The following is a 17,977-nucleotide window of genomic DNA, read 5'->3' as shown; positions in this document are numbered from 1 at the left end:
ATTCTTTCATTTAATCTTTATTTTGGTTTTCATTAACAGCAATTGACTCCCGGGTATGAAGAGAGAGTGGGTTGGCCGTAGTCGTACTCGTAATCGTGGTGTGTGTGTGTGCGGGTGTACACTGAGAAAAATATGAACAATAAACAAACAAAAAAGAGAAGGGAAAAATAAGGGAGAAAATGTGATAAAAATGTATAAAAATCTAAAATATAAAAAAAAAAATCTACAAAATATTTGTTATATATTTAAAGTATATTTTTGGTCTGGTTTTTATAGAAAATTGAGGTCTAAAACAATTTAAATATTGTTGTGACTTCGAATAATGACTAAAAAATAAAAAATAATAAATAAATACAAAATAAATAACAAAAAAAAACCCCTGAAAATCTAACAAAATGCAATTGAAAAATTTGCTATTTTATAGCCAAAATAAAATACATCTTGTTACTTCTTAAGAATACTTACTAAATATTTCATTAATAATTATTGAATTTTTTTGTTTTACTTAATCGTTTAAGTTTAAAAATATTCTTAAAAAATGAAAATGGGTAATCAAAAATTTAAAAATTTTTGTGTCTAAATATTTGTAATTTTTTAGTTATCAAAAATGGGTTAAAATTTTTGTTTGTATTTTATTAATCTATAATTTAAATTTAATAATATTTATTATTATTGTTATTTATTATTTTATTAATTTTTTAAATTTTTTATTCAATTTTTTTAGTTATCGATTTTTATTTTATTTTGTATTCGTTTATTTTATTTATTAATTATTAGTTTATTTATTATTTACGCCATATTTTAAGAGTTTTTCAGAATAACAAAATATCCTATAAATAAATGTACAATTCTTTCATTATTTTCTCTCAGTGTTTTCTGTACTTATTTTTCTCTGCTGAGTGTGTGTGAATATTTATTGTCAGATTTTCGCCTTGAGGAGGAGGAGGAGGAGGTGGAATCATCATCGATAACAAAGCCTGTTGACTGTTTGGCCCTTGCCTCCCCTCCCCACCCACAGTCTCCCCTCTCTCACTCTCTTTCGCCCACTCATTTTTCTTTCTTTCCCTCTGCCTCTCTGTTGCCTCTTTCTATAGCGGCCCTTTCTTTGCAGCCATTTTTAATCCTTTTGTAAGGCGACACATTTGAGAAATTGACTTGGCCTTCGTCCCCCCCACACAGCCCCCACTGCCGCGGCCCACTCTCCCTTCAATTGGCTTCTGTTTTCAGTGACTTTTGTGTTGGCTTTTCCTAACAATTGAACCTTTACTTTTCTTTGCTTAACTTTTTATTTATTGTTTGTTATTTATGCCTTTTGGCCCCTAAGGCTTTTCCCCATCTCCCATTTCCATTCCCATTCAATTGTTTTTCTTTTATTCAAAATTCTGTGATAATATTCGCGTGCTTGTTGTTTTCATTATTTTATAGCCACTTGTAAAAGTTTAATTATTGATGGAAGACGGAAGGAAGGAAGGAAGGAAGGACCTCGCTTACCTCCATAGACGACGCAGGTGACCTCCAGGCTGCCGCCCTCTTCATAGGGTCCAGCCCTCGAATCGATTCTCATGCGGCGTTCATTAAAGATATTCGGCTGCATCGGTGGCACTGCAGATACAGAACAAAAACAAAAACAGAAAGGTAATGCCATTTAATTTGTTTAATTAACAATCATTTAGCAACGAATCAAAGGGAATCCCTTTTTCCGATTTTCCAGCAATGATTTCTGACATTCGCCAGCCGCAAATCGGAAACAATTTTTACCCGAGATTTTCAACTGTCAAAGGATTCGTTTTGCTTAATATATATATATATGTGTGTGTGTGTGTATGTGGATTATACTATTTATGGGCATTCGAATAATAAATTGTAAGTTTTGTGGCTAACCAGAAAATCATTTCAGCTAATTTATGTGCAACGCGTGTTTGCTCTCTCTCTCTCTCTCTCCCTCTCACAAAAAACAAATGTTAATTGCTTTTATAATTGTTTCTGGCTGCGAAAATATCTATACATATTTATTTATTTATTTATACATATCTGTGTGTGTTTTTTCAAGTGGAAAATTGTTTGATTGAGATACACCGAAAATGGAAAAGTAAGCATTGAGCTTTGTTAAGCCCCGCCTGGAATATCAGGGAAAATTATCTGCGGATTTGGCTAGAGATTGAATTTTGAAACATTTCGATAAGCGATTACTTTTGTTTGCCTATCGAGCACATATTTATCACATAAATTGTAAACGATCTAATCCGTATCGTTTAGTAAAAATATCATAAATATTTTTTAAATATAAATTTGGAATATATAAAAGTTATCGATAGCTGATAAAACTTTCAGACAAACACCATACATTTTAATTATCAATCAATAAAATGGAAATTGGTCTTTCAATAAATTACAATCAATAAACTATCGTTTTCTGATGTATATCGATAAATAAAAATAAAATAAAAATGAGCTATCCATAAATAATCGTTTCGCGAGGGTGTTATCGATAAATTCCAAGAACGAACGCCCAACAATTCGATTTATTTAAGCCACAACTTGCCGCCTTTTCCGTATATCCCCTAAAATATCGCTTAATCGTTTAAAAATCGTTTGCAAATGTGTCATCCCTATCAGTATTTTGTATACGCACCAACAACCTCCAGATTGACATTGCTGTTTCGGGTCTGCGATAGCTTGAAGTCCACGCGACAGCGAAAGTTGCCCGCATCCTTCTCCTGTGAAAATTTTCAATTATAAAATTCAATGTTGCCGCTCGCTTTGCCGGGAATGGAATGGACTTACCTTAACCGGGTTTATAGTCAATTCCGCTGGCTCCTTGTGCGTGCGAAAGACGGCCCGATTCTCGAGGACCTCCTCGTCTCGCCAATGCGATGGAGTGCCCGCGTGGGCGCCACGTGTGTCATAGCTGTCCAAAACAAGAGGAAAAAGGATTGAGATATAGAGATGCACAGATACAGAAGGACTTTGGCTTCGACCCTACCTGTAAATGGGTAAATTATTCTTGTACCAGACAACCAGAAGGACTTTGTCATCGGGCAGACTGGAGCCCACATCGCATTTGATTTCGGCCGAGCTGTTCACCAAAACACGCAGGATTTCCCCATCTGAAAATAGAGAGAGAAAAGAAACGAGTTGAGAAAAAGTTGAAGAAAAATTCTTTCTGCCTTTGGCTGGTGGCAAAGGAGAAGTGAAGTCAATTTTTGTGCTGGCAAATTGATTTTCAAGTGGGTGCCGCAACAATTTGTCAAATATAGAAATAAATTGTTCCACGCCCACAAACAAGCATTTACGCCCCCCCTACACACACACAGCCATAGTTATGAAGTGGTAAAGATTTGCTGATAAACTTGTTTTCTGTCAGACGAAAATATGAAATATTTTCTTATTTTCTGGCAGCCATTCAACGGATTTCGGGTAAAGCTTTTGGCTAACCAACCAGAATGGGTATACCCCCAGTACCGACTCCCCTTGGCACCCGCTCCGCCCCCTTTGGCCGCTCTCTAATTAGCCAAAATCTGACCAACTTCGCTGCATTCGCACCATTTGGCTAAGCTTTAAAATATCGATCGATCTGCGGCTGGAAAAATGAAAACCAAAACCAAAAATAGCCCAAAAATTGTACAAACAAAATCAGAGCAGCAAACGCTAGGGGAGTGGTGATTGGGGGTGGGACAATGGAGTGGCAGATGAAGAGAATTAGAGAGGGAGATGGGCAGATAGTGCGAGCGAAAGAGAGAGGTGAGGAGGTGGTGCGGCGACAAGCGGTGCGGCGGCGACCACCGCATAATGCTGCAAAAACAAAACAGCACGGGAAAAAAAATTACAGCAAAACCCGGCAAAATCTGCCACACGTTGCAAGAGGCGAGAGGCGAGTGAGGGGCGGAAGGCGGAAGGGGCACGCTGGCTAGTGGTACAGAGAGAAAGAGTGATGGCCAGGGGTTAGTGGCAAAACGAGGCTTAGGGGTGATTACCCAGCCACATGCGGATTACAAAATGGCCGCCATTTTCGTGTTATGCTCCTGGCGGACGCCTCTACTCCTCCCTTGTTTTTTTTTCTCGGTGTGTGTGTGTGTGTGTGTGTTTATGCGGTAAAAATGCAATGGCAAATGCGTGTGGCAGGGAAAAAACCATAGAGGAAGGCAAACTCTGGCAGCAAAAGCAAATACGAGAGATTCTAAAAATATAGTCAGTGAAATGATGGACCCAGGGGAAACCCTCTAACGATAGAGTTTTAGTGACCCCATAAAAGGGAGCTAGAATTAGAAATATATTCAAAAGGGAGAGGCAATCCTTTAAAGGATCAGAGACTATTGGAAATAGAGCAAAAAGTGCAGGGCCTTTGGGTGGAAATTCCTTTTATCTGAAGAGTGTTTGTGGTTACAATTTGTGGGCTGGTGAAATCTATGCAGAACTGTACTCTTTACCTTGAGATTTACACATGCTCACAGGCGCATTTTCGTTATCTTGTTGGATTTGTGCCTCTGTTCATTATTTTCTACAAAACTTGAGTAGGTATTGCTTTAAAATAGCCATCAGCAGCCTCTAAACTCTGATAAGACAGATCGGATGCACTTATTTTCTATAATTTTGGAACTAAAATCATTTTTCGATCGTTTTTTCGATTCTATTGAAAAGTAATATTTCTCTGACAAAAAGAGAACTTGAATCATTCTAAAACAGTTCCTTATGATACTTAAAACACTTTGCCTAGGCTTTTCTCAGAAATCATACGAAATTGAGTGTATTTTCTGCTCTAAAATATATTTCTAAAGCATCTAGAAACTTCTCAAGGCCTCCATCATTGTGAAAATTAGTAAATAAGGCAAGTTTTTCCTGGAAAAACTGCCAGAAATTTAACAGAAATAGCAAGGCTCTGACTTTTGGCTCCTAATTCCACATACACCACCCCCCCATTCCAATCTATTCCTTAGATCCTTGGGGTATTGGGGGGCCAGCGACAAGTGCCACAAATGGCAGCAATAGCCAGCGTCACGTCTGCACCTCCTACTGCCTCTCAGGCACCCAGTGGATGGATGGTAAACGCCTTTGGCAGAGCTTTTGTTTCTAATTTTGCACTTGTGTGCGCAATGTGGCCGCAAAAGGCCTACACGTAAGGAGTCCTCCCACCCACACACACACACACACCACAGAGGCAGAGAGAGGGAGAGAGGGCCTCGGGCTATACTTCCACTTTGTGTCGTTGTCGACGACAAAAGCGAACCTAAGCGTACACACAGACAACAGACCACCGCATGATAAATAATCGATAAATTATGTGGACACATGTTTAATCTAGCATGAAATGGAATCATTTCCCTTCAATTTGTTGTTAGCCAGGCCAAAACGGGGGGCCAATAGCAGTAGCAAAAAAACAAGCAGCCAACAGATGTGTTTTAGGGGGGAAACGGCAGGGGGTGGTAGAGGGGAGACCTATTTAAATATAAATAATGATCAAATTATAAATGCCACCGAGTGTCGTCTGCTCCAGTCCCCATGCCCCATGCCCCATGCCCATGCGGCCATACGTGAACGGACAGCGTCTCGTCTCCAGACGTGGAATGATTCATTCATCGTTTGTTTAATTGCATGCCAAACATTACAGCGACAGGCTCGAAATGTCCGAGCAATGATGAAAGCGACAGACAGAGAGAGAGAGAGATCTGGGCTCTGTCTGTGTCCACTGTCTACGGCCGTTTCTTAATTAATATTTTATTTCATTAGGAGATAGGCCATGAAATGCCAATGTCATGTGCAGCACCACAGACCACAGCCTCGGCCTCGGACAGCGCTACAGCACAGTCACAGCCACAGGATGGAGACGCAGGGACAGGATGGAGACACAGTTTAAAGGAAGGAAGGCAGCCTTAGGAAGGAGCCGCCTCTTGATTGTGGAGCTTAAGATTTGCCAATAACTGCACTCAGAGAAAAACAGAGCTGGAATTTTAATATTTATGTGAGTAGATTTTTACAGAGAATGATAAAAGAAAGTTTTTAAAAAAAATTACTAAAAAAAAAATAAAAATAAATTACTACAAATATAAAACAAAATAAATAAATAATCTACAAAAATAATAAAAGTCTTAAAATATATACTAAAAGTAAATAAAGCAAAAAAAATAGTTACAAATAAATACAAATATAACACAATATAAATAGATTAAAATAATAATTAAAACTATATTAATCTACTAAAGTAATGCAAATTTAAAAGTATATATTAAAAGTAAATACAACCAAAAAATAGATAAAAATAAATACAATTTTAATATAATTTAAAAAATATTAGAAACCAAAAATAATAAAAAATTAAATATATATACTAAAAATAAATTTTAAAAAATATATAAAACTAAATTAAAAATATAAAACAATAAAAAAAATAAAATGATCTGCATTTATATTTCTTAATACATTTATTTTTAAATGAAAATCGAATTCTATTTAATTTCGCTAGATTTTTACCTAAAATCTGTATAATTTATTTACAAGTGGGTTCATATCTTTGTCTCAGAGTGTATCCTTAACTGTCTCTCTGTCAAAAGCTCACTCTAAAGCCACTTGTACCTCCATTAACCGCTTAACTTTGTCCATATTTACATCTCTACACATCGCTCTCTGCCTGCATCTCTCTATTTATTCTATAGTTCCATCTCTGGGACATTCCTTGTGCCTTAATTATGTGCTCAAGAGTCATGCCCATGCTTCCATGCCGTTCCGTACCAAAAAGTTATCCCAATTATTGTCAGGCCCAGCCCTCATTCCCTCATTGTTTTGCCTGACAAAAGCAGCGCCCCAGCAGCAGTCCCTCCCCCCCCCCCCCCCCCCCCCCCCCCCCCCCCCCACGACACTGACAATGATCCTTCATGGTCCTTCCCCCCCCCCCCCCCCCCCCCCCCCCCCCCCCCCCCCTCAGCCTGCTCCTGACTCATTTGTGGGCGAAGGATGCCTATAACAATGATGCCACTGCCAGTGCCTGTGCCTTGTAGTTTTTCCCACCCCCTTCCCCTCTGGGTACTCCCCACTGGTTCCTTTAATGTAATTGAACTTTTTTCTAATTGACACTTGTCACTGGCAAAGACATTTAAAAAACAAACACAAGAAGAAATAAACTTAATTTTGACGCATTTACACATACATTTATTTCAATTTCCCTAACAACAAAAGAAGGAAGCAGCGCACACAAACACAAACGAAACAATGGGGAAAGCTCACACAGATACACACACACACACACACAGACACAGAGAGTGGCAAGCAGCAAACAAACAAATGGAAACTGAAGCAAGTTGTAGGACAATGAAAGCCGGCGAAACCCCCCCCCCCCCCCCCCCCCATCGTCGGGCAGGCAGAAGAAAAGGGGGCGCCACGAATCGTAGTGGTTGCAGTCACCGCAAAGAAAAAGCTGCAGGAGCTGCTGCACAGGTAGCACAGTGGCGTGTGGAGTGGCAGAAGTGCCAGAATGGAGTCCTTGGCAACGACAGGCAGGCAGCGGGGTGTGGGGGGATCACAACTAAATACAAAAACCACGTGACAATGTGTTCTCTCTTTCTCTCTCTCTCAGAAAAACCCAAAGGGAGGGGGGGGGGGGAGTACCTTCTGTTTGAATGCCAGACATTACTACGGGTGCTGCTGCCACACACAGTGGGGGGGGCGGCAGCCAGTGAAGCAACTTTGTGTCGCATTTGCCACATTCGCAGAATGGCAACCGCAACACTGGTATGCCCCTGGATGTTGCATCAAGCTGTGACGAGCAGCAGCATTCGACAAATGTGGCAGATGCTTCCCAGATAATGGATAACAAGGATAACGATTGATTCGGGATTGAATCAAGGAATGAGGCATCGCACTTTAATGGGTTGAGCCCCATTCCAAAGTATCTTAAAGTTACCTTTTGTTTCTCCTGCTTTTCGGGGGGAGGGTGTGGCATGGGAATTGTGGCACATGTCGGTGCACTTCGTTAAATCGAATAACAAGACACGAGAGCAACTACGCGAAACAACAGCTAAAATAACACATACAACGCTACCCCCCACCCCCTCCCCCCTTCCCCCTCGCACAAGAATAACAAAAGGAAAGGAGCGAGAAGGGGGAAAGGGGAAAGGAGCAAGAGAAGGACAATTGAAGGCAGTTGCAGTCTTCCTGCACTTGGCAATGATAATATCAAAAGTTTTTTTCTCTGCTCTGAAAAAATTAATAACTATGGAAAAAAAAACCATAAAAAATCAAAAGCAAAAATATTGGCGAATCAGCAGCCACACAAAAGAAAGAGATGGAGATATGTGTGTAACCCCAAAGGCAACCCCCCGCCATCCTTCACGGAAACGAGACTTCCATTTATGGATCACTGGAGACACGTGCTCCTCGAGGATTGTGTGGATTCTGGTTGGTATTATTCTTTCATTGCTCACGGACATCGTTAGCACAAATTGTTGTTGCAACAAAAAAAAAAGAACAGCCGGAAAAGAAGGTAGCAAGAACAAGTAGAAGAGGAAGAAGGTCCTGTTTTAAGGCCAAAAACCACAAATCAAAAGGAGGCAACGAAGCAACCACAAAACGAAAATGAAGATGGAAGGCAGGACCCAAGTCCTGGCCTGCCTGCCTGCCTGACTGCCTGCCTGCCTTCTATTGCTGCTGCTAGTTAGTGCTGCCAACTAATTTTAGAGGGAAACACGTTAAGAATGAATGTTCGTTTAGATGTGTAAAAGCTCTTAGAGAAAATGTAATAAAATTATACGGAAGAAAATGCAAACATTTGGCTGCAATTTTGTCTTTTTCAATGCTTTTCCATGCCATATTCACCATAATTTGCTATGATTTTTCATTGATATAATTATATACAAAATTAAAATTAAAATTAATAAAAATTATATGAACGAAATTAAAATAAAATAATAAATAAAATAAATTTAAAATCAAAAATAAATTGAATTCAAAAATATTTTAAAATAAATTGAAAGAAAATGAAATTTAAAAAGAAATTAAATAAAATAATAATTCAAACAAAACTAAAATTTAGTACAAATAAAAAAAAAAATAAATAAATAAAATAAAATAATAAATTAGATAAAATGGATATACAAAAAAATAAATTTAAAAAATTTCAAATAAATCATAAATAAAAAAACTTTAATATAAATAATATATAATAATATAATATACAAAAAAATTAAAAGGAATAATAAAAAAACAAATTTTTTAAATTTGCCTCATTCCTTGATTCAATCCCGAATCAATCGTTATCCTTGTTATCCATTATCTGGGAAGCATCTGCCACATTTGTCGAATGCTGCTGCTCGTCACAGCTTGATGCAACATCCAGGGGCATACCAGTGTTGCGGTTGCCATTCTGCGAATGTGGCAAATGCGACACAAAGTTGCTTCACTGGCTGCCGCCCCCCCCACTGTGTGTGGCAGCAGCACCCGTAGTAATGTCTGGCATTCAAACAGAAGGTACTCCCCCCCCCCCCTCCCTTTGGGTTTTTCTGAGAGAGAGAGAAAGAGAGAACACATTGTCACGTGGTTTTTGTATTTAGTTGTGATCCCCCCACACCCCGCTGCCTGCCTGTCGTTGCCAAGGACTCCATTCTGGCACTTCTGCCACTCCACACGCCACTGTGCTACCTGTGCAGCAGCTCCTGCAGCTTTTTCTTTGCGGTGACTGCAACCACTACGATTCGTGGCGCCCCCTTTTCTTCTGCCTGCCCGACGATGGGGGGGGGGGGGGGGGGGTTTCGCCGGCTTTCAAATGTATAAAAAAAAAGAAAAATAGTTCACAATAAAATTAAAATAATTTTTGTTTACCAGCAGTGCTTTGAATATGTATAAGTAAATCCTGTACCACTAGGATAAAATAGAAGACCAAATAAATAAATAAATAAATTGTAGGTGATTTGTTGAGGATGTTCAATGGGAAAGAATGAAGAAAGAACCCTAAATATAGATACTTTATTGGATAGTTTTACCATTCAAGGACAACCGACCTTCTATACTTCAAATACACAAACAATAGAGGCCTCCCAATAGGGAGCCATGGGTGAAACATCAATTTTATCCATTCAGAGGTACCTTGATTTCGGCAGAAGGAGATATTTTAAGAGCACGTTTATGGGAAATATGCTATTCTTTGCCTGTAACACGTCTCAAACGATTACCGAAAAAGTTTGCCTGATTAAATTTACCTGCCCCATCCTGCTCTGCCTCTCCTCCGCCTGCTCCTACTCCCGGCTCCCCTTCAAAGTCTTTAAATAAATCACAATTGGTGCGCGTTGCACCTCACGATCGCGACACGTTCTGCCCCCCTCCTCACACACACACACACACACACACACACACAAAGTTTATTAAACGAGACTTTGGCAATAATTTCGATTTCGTGTGTTTTCGGCACAGAAGCTGGTAGAGGGGGGTGGGGCTAGAGGGGCGGGGTTGTGGTGCTGCAATAAATTTACTTTAATGTGCAATTTATGGGACACCATTTAATTAGTTTCCTGTTGGGCTCTTGGGCGGCTGTTGAGCAAATTGATGTTGACAGAGATTATTGGCCAGGGCACGTAATGCAGCTAAAGTCCCGTTCCACCCGCCCCCCACACCCACCGCGAAACCAGAACCTACGCTCTCTGCTCCCCCCTTTTCACCTACCGGTTCTCTCTTTCTCTCCCTCTCTCTCTTTTTGCTAATGGGCCAAAGTTGACTGGCAGCCGGCAGCATCTTCCTGGCCTGCCTTCCTGCCTTCGTGCCTGCCTGCTCCTGTCTCCTCCAGGACTGTGGAGTTTATTTGTACGTGTTCGCCCCTGGTGGCCCCACTCTTCCGCAGGGCCATAACTTCCGCTTGTCGCCCATTGACCTCGTCAACATTTATCTAATGGTTAAATGCCATATCCCATCCCCCAGCCAGCACACATGGCTTCCCCCCAACTCCTTTTGCTCTATCTATTGTCTAAAAGTTTTTGTGTGACGCGGGGGCTAAGCATTTGTTGAGTTTCTTTGGCGTTAGTTATGATTATGGCCGTGTTTATTGCGTGGCCTGAAAAGAGAGGCCTTGTATCAAGATTAATTGCTGGAAAATTGTACGACTATTCCCCCCCAGCCCCCCGCGGCGACACTTTTCGGGAGGGGGGCCTAATGTCTGGGCCTTCTGGCACTCGTTGTTAAATATTTTAGTGGCATGTTGAATGCCGGAATACTTGAATGGCTAAATAGTTTTTGGCCACATCGGATCGATACAATCCACCATGGGCTTTCCGCATTTTTCATTATTCTAATGAAAAGTTTTTTGCCGCGGAGAGGGTTGCCACTGGACTTTTCCTGGCCTTATATATATTCCTGGAATTGGCAACTGTTTAGAGCAACCCTCCCTCTGGGGTGGGGAGGGGGGAGGGGGGGTAGAAAAAACCCTATTACAACATGCAAATAATAATTGCGCTATTAAAAGTCGCATATTAAATGCGACACGAGTACAACATCAAGTTGCAACACAACCTGCATCGAAACAAGTGGCAGGCGGGAATGTGTGTAATGGGGCACACGCCAGTAACAACATTTTAGGCTTAGAGGATCATGCACATGCACATGCAACACACACACATGCACTCAGGGGCACAGAGGGGCAGGCTGAATGGTTGAAGGCGTTAACCGAAGCAGCAGATACACTCATAGATATATAGATACATAGATACATCTTTATGCTCTTGAATTTATCATTGGGTTATAATTTTGATGGCAAGTTATTTTTAGTGAGAAATCCTTCAAAATCTAGTAAGAAAATAAGTAGGGTTATTCTTGAAAGACTTCAAAGTATCTTTTACTCCCAGAAACCAATCAAAAATATCTTTTGAATAAATTGGGCAAAGCTTTACGTCATTATTCCATCAAAAATTATCAATAAAATAAAATAAAATAATTAAACAAAGTATTCAAGAGTCTGGTTCCCGTTTTCTATATCTGGAATCATGCTTCAATCATTCCAAAACCCAAGAAACTAACTAGCTTATACACAAAGCTGATGGCAGCCTTTTTTTCACATATATTTTCATTAAAAGATAGTTTGTTTTATTGGCTCTTGGTCACAGCAAACATTTGCAGACAAAATTGGTAGATCTAGCCTTCAAAATCCCTAAGATTACAGATCGTTAGGTCTAAATCCTGACCATAAAGAAGCTTCTAGTCCTTCGAATGGCGAAAATAATACAAAATATTACATCAAATAAAAATTTCTCTATTATTTAAAATAGTTTTGGGTCGTCGTCTTTGGCCGAAATATTATTTTTCTATTAAAAAAATAAAACAATAATAAATAAATAAATATAAAAAAAATTATATTTTTATAATAATAAAAACAAACTAATAAATAAAAAAAAAACATCACACACAATAATAAATAAATAATATAAAAATAAATGAATATAATATTAATAAATACATAAAAAAATATTAAAAAATAATAATAATAAATAAATCAAATAATAGTAATAAAATAAAAATCAACAAATATAACAATAATAAATACATAGAAAAAAAATCTATAAAACAAAAATAAATAAAATAATAATAAATAAATAAAATAATATTAAGAAAAATAAAATAATCTTTAATAAATAAAAAAATTATTAAAAAAGCAACATAGAAATTTTTTTCATTTTGTTAACGTTTTGTATTTGATTATAATAATAGATACAAAAAATAATAATAAATAAAAATAATAATAAATATTATATTCATGCCTTGTGGCAGGGGGAGAACACAGAACTGCTTTACAACCAAATACATATGCATTAGTGCTGTGTGTGTGTGTGTGTGTGTAGAAGCAAAACCTTGGCACATAAATTATTCATTGATTAGCAACAAATGCCATTAAACATGCAACCAAAGTGCCTGCTCCCCGCCCCCAGGCCGAAACCCTTTTTGGAGGCCCACACTCATGTGTGTGTGTGTGTGTGTGTGTGTGTGTTGCAGCAACACTTTAAACTGTCATTTGTTGGCCTGCATTTCTGGTTATGGAACAATTGTCTCCGAATCTCTCTCTGGGAGGGGTCTCCTCGGCGATTCATTTCGCTGATGGCCCCTCGGCCTAAAAGCATGCCATAAATTTTGTGCTGCTTGCCCCATCAAAGAGCGCTAAACGGCTTACATGGCCACGCCTACAAAGAGCACCCCGCCCCTCCTTCCGCCCACCATAACAGTTAATGCCAGAAGCGGCAGGAGAGGCCATGAAATTTTCGGTGCCTGCTGACGCCTTTGTTGCCGCTGAAATCGTATAAATATATATATATGTACGCGATATATATATATATATATATATATAGAGAGAGTGCCCTGTATATATATAGAGAAATTTTAATTTAAATGTTTTTGGCAGCCTTTTCGCAGCGCTTCACCAGCACAAACATCACCTCCCCCCCACCTCCGCCACATTCCCCCCACTGCCACATGCACACAGAAAGGGGAGGGGGGGGGGGGGGGCTGGCTTTTATGTGTATGCGAGGTGGGGAGGGGGGGACCTGAACCTGAGCTTGATGAAAAATCTGAAAATGGCCGGCAAAAGCGAACATTTTTCAATGGCATTTTCCTCCAGCTTATATATTTTTTTTTTGCTCCATTACTTTTTTGTTTGCTGTAGGTGACCCTGACGCTGGGGGGTAGGGGGGAGGGGTTTGGGTTGTGTGGCTGCTGGCTGTGGTTTTCAGTTGTTGCTGTTGCTTGTTGCACGTTATCCGCTGGCATAGAAAGGACATGCCACACACACACACACACACGGACGCACACACGCACACATATGTATAAGTTATGCATCTGTGCTCTGCTCTCGGTGCGGCTTTTAATTTGCTTAATTTTGCGCTTAGCCGCAGAGGCAGCAGCGAGCAGCAGCAGCTGCGTGGCATCGGGGCCTCTGAGGCTACTTTGAAAGGCCGCCAGCATCCACGAGGGATGTGGCAAATGGTTCTCAACTTGTGGGCTAATGTGGCAACAGATGTTGCAAGGCTAACAGCTAGGGGCTGGGGTGGGGTAGTGCCTTTTTTCTTTGATTAATTGCTGGAAAAATAGGTGTTATGTCGGAGGGGGATTGAATTGAATTGGATTGATGAAAGGGTTTCTTGGGATAACAAAAAAGGGAGAAAATTGATAAGGAAAAATTTCCTTGGAGGGGTAAGAGATGGATCACCTTTTGGGTACCTCTTTGGGGTATTTTTTTATTCGGAAACTCCATAGATTCTTCACTTTTTCTGGCTATTGCATATTTCTTTCCGTATTAAAAATTAATTGGGTTATTATTTATTTATTTTTATATTTTGTTTATTTATTATTATTATTTATTATTATTATGTATTATTTGTAAAGAAATTTTAGGCTATTTACGAGTAGTATATATTAATTTTATTTTTTACTAAATTTCCACTAAAAAAAAACCAATTTAAAACTCTTAAAAACACATAAATATAACACAAAATATATTTATAAAATTCTATAAATACATATTCTCTCCTCACTGATTGATTTCCCCAAAAGAAAAACGTCTTAAAGAAAACCTGACATTGATACCCACAGCAGTAGAGAAAAAGGCACACTGTTTATCCCAAGAAAATCTGCATAAAAATATCTTTAAATTGGTTAGAATATAGGCTTTCCACCAAGCCAGAGGGAATATTCTGTGTATTCCAATTAATATAAATTTCCCAGCCAAAAAGGCAAAGTGCAAGGGTCCTTGCCACTCCGAAAACACAGCCATTTGCCCGGTAATAACCATAGCCATATTTTGGATATAATCGCCCCGCACACACACACACACATGCACGTGCACATTGTATATACATATATATTCCACGATATGCCCGATCCATAGCGAGATTAGTCAGCCTTCGGGGTTGGGGGGAAGTCCAGGGCTTGCCTCAAAATTGATTTCATGAATATTTCAAAAGGTTCCACCACGCACACGCATGCGAGGCGTCAAGGGGGGGCAAAGAGGGGCTTGCAGAAGGGCCAGGGGGGGTAGGGGTGGTGGTGAGAGGTGCTAGGTGCGAGTGGTGTCTGCTCTGCGGTGTCTGTGAATCAATTAACCTGGCTCTAACACTTTGTTGTGGTTGTAGCCAAAAGCAAGACAAAAAAGACAAAAAAAAAACATCAAAAGCAATCAGCACATTACTCATACGCCCCCTTGGATGTTGCATGCTGCCAGGGGGAGGTGTAGAGTATCCCTGAATTTTAATTGACCGCCAATTTTCGTGTGGCAGAGTGGCACAAACGCTTTCTATGATATTTTCTATAAATTTTAGACAGAGCCCAAACGAAATTGGTTTTGTTATTGACTTTATCACGTTTTGTGCGGTCTGCCGAAAAGAAAGAAAAGAGAAAGCCAACCAAAGCTGACCTTGCAAAAGAGGGAGAGAGAGAGATTTCTGCCAACGCGGCGCAAAGGCAAAGGACTATGCAAAGGACTAAGGACAAGTTCAACGCACCATAAAGGACATGTCCAGACAGCCATAAGGCATGTCCCGCCTCCTCCTGTGTTTGGCTTTCGGCTTGCAGCCAAAAACTGTTATCAGGGCATTTTAATAATGGAGCCAAAGGGGGGGCTTAAAGTGTAGGACAAGAAAAAAATGTTTGGCCAAACAAAAGGGAGGACACAAAAAAAAAACAAGACCAAGACATTCCACTAGGAGAGTATTACCTGGGTCCTTGACTCACGTCACATGCTGAGTATTTAGTCGGGGCCAAAGGCAAGGACCAGGACAAGGCACAGATAGATAGAGATGGCAGGGGATAGGCTCAGGACACACACACACACACATACAAATTAGTGTATAAGAAAATATACTTGTAGTAGATGGCATTGCAGTAGGAACTGTGGAGTCCTTACGCTCCTGAAGCTGATGACGACTAACTGTCACTCGAGTGTAATTTACAAGCACTGCAAAAAGTCCTAGTCCTAGTCCAAAGAATGTAGCATATCCTTGGCTAGAATGGCAATAAAGTGTTGGCCAGGACTTGGAGATGAATGTTGAGGGCAGGGCCACAAGTGGCTTGGAGGAGGAGTGCCATTTGGTTCTTAGATTTCAGTCATTAGCAGGCACTGGGCCATAAAGTGGGCTAATTAAAATGCTTGGCCTTAAAGGTTGTTGCCTTTAATTTAAGACACAAAAAAAAAGGATCAATATTATACACGGAAATAGAAGAAAAATATAAATAGAAAGGCGGAAAAAAGCAGGCGAAAAAAATACACACAAAAATAAGTAAATGTGTATTTTCTTGGGTTATTTTGGCACTAAATTGTTTGGAGGCACAACAGCCAAGGAGGCCCATAAACAGCTTAACTTACAGAGATACAAGCCCGTGCACACACACACACAGATACACTCGAGGGACAATAATGAAGCACAGATACAAATCGATAAATCTTGAATCCGCTCCGAAAAGCAGGTAGCGCGGAAAACCCAGGGTATTCCAAAAACCAAAACTAAAGGACTCTACAGCAAAGAGTGTACAGAAAGGGATAGAGAGATAGAGAGAGAGATGGACACAGAGAACAGTGGTAGAGTAGAAAGTAAGTTGAAGCCAGGAGCTAACCCGCAGAGCTTTTCCCGAGATAAACGGAATGCCATGGACTGCCATGCAACAGCAGGAAAAGCAGCAGCAAACCACAAGAGTCGTACGCGCCGCACTGCACTGCATGTGTAAATTACGACAGAGAGAGAGGGAGAGGGAGAGAGAGAGAGAGAGATAGTGGGAGACAGACAGACAGAGAGACACACAAGTGGCCCAAAAGTGTACGTAAAAATGCATGATATATGGTAAATGTTTTGTGGCATTTTTGGCTTAGTTTCTGCTTCAATCGCTACAACGCCAGCACTCGAGAGCCCGAAGCTCTCTGTAGCTCTCTGTGCGTCTGTAGCTCTCTCGGTGGATGCTACATATCGTGTGTGGCAGTATCTGTTACTCGTAGCAAGCATAATGCATACAAATTGTGGCATTTTCCTCGCATGCTCGCATGAGTCTGTGCTTTGGATCTGCTGCTTCTGCTGCTGCTGCTGCTGTATTTTTCGGGGGCAAGGCAAGGCGTAGCATTGAACATGACATTTAACGATTGGCCATACGATAACGGGGCTGCAAGGGTGAATGGTGCAATGTGGGGGAGCGTGGAGCGGGGAGCGGGGAGCGGGGAGACAGGGTACTGAAGTGCTTACAGGGAGTTGTCGTGGGGGCGTGGTCTACTTTATGACAGGTACACCCCCTACTACAAGTATAAGGGTGGAACGAATATAATACCAGAATATAAAACAAAGAAAATACAAAAAAATATTTAAAAAAACAGAAAAAATACTCGTTAAATACCAGCAATAAAAAAGATATATACTCTTAAATAAAAACAAAAAATACTGTACACTTTAAAAATACTAAAAACTAGCCAAAAATACAAAAAAAAATTACTAGAAAAATACTAGAAAAAATACTAGATTAATAATCATTTTGATCAGAAAAATATTGGAAACAATTCTACGACAAAAAACTATAAGAAAATAAAAAAATGTACCATAAAAAATACCAAAAATGCTTAACACTACCATTAGTATTTTCTATTATCTATTTCAGTATTTTTCTGTTATTTTTGTATTTTTTTCAGGTTTTATCTAGTTGTTTTTGTATACTTAATTAATACTGAAAAATTGAAAAAAATTCTAGATAAATAGAAAAAAATATTACGAAAAGAGAATACCAAATACCATTTAAAATACAATAAGTACCTTTAGTACTTTCTAGTAGCAGTATTCTTAGTATTTTTTGGCATTGTTTTAGTATTTTAGAAATATTTTCGTAGTATTGTTTTCTGTCATTTTCTAATTTTATTTTCTATTTTACCTTTAGTAAATTCCAGTAGCATTTTGGTATTTTTCTAGTATTTGCTTTGTATTTTATAGATATTTTCTAAGTATTTTTTCTGTAAGTTTCCAGAATTTTTTTCGGTTTTTTTTAGTATTTACTGGTA

At 39.4% G+C, this 17,977-nt stretch overlaps 1 protein-coding gene across 3 annotated transcripts in view; it reads right to left on the bottom strand.

Annotated features, from left to right (window-relative positions):
* The window catches only part of LOC108156572, a 220,604-nt gene that overhangs the window by 47,463 nt on the left and 155,164 nt on the right, over nt 1–17,977 (bottom strand). For all 3 annotated transcript variants that reach the window (XM_033388648.1, XM_017288106.2, XM_033388649.1), the window contains 4 exons: nt 2,984–3,107; nt 2,785–2,908; nt 2,633–2,717; nt 1,492–1,602 (listed from right to left, as the gene is read on the bottom strand). In XM_033388648.1, coding sequence (XP_033244539.1) covers nt 1,492–1,602; nt 2,633–2,717; nt 2,785–2,908; nt 2,984–3,107 — 444 coding nt within the window. The remainder of the gene's footprint in view (nt 1–1,491; nt 1,603–2,632; nt 2,718–2,784; nt 2,909–2,983; nt 3,108–17,977) is intronic.

Source organism: Drosophila miranda, chromosome 2 (genome assembly GCF_003369915.1).
Source record: "Drosophila miranda strain MSH22 chromosome 2, D.miranda_PacBio2.1, whole genome shotgun sequence".
In the NCBI taxonomy this organism is placed as follows: domain Eukaryota; kingdom Metazoa; phylum Arthropoda; class Insecta; order Diptera; family Drosophilidae; genus Drosophila; species Drosophila miranda.
This window is presented reverse-complemented; position numbering and strand designations above follow the sequence as displayed.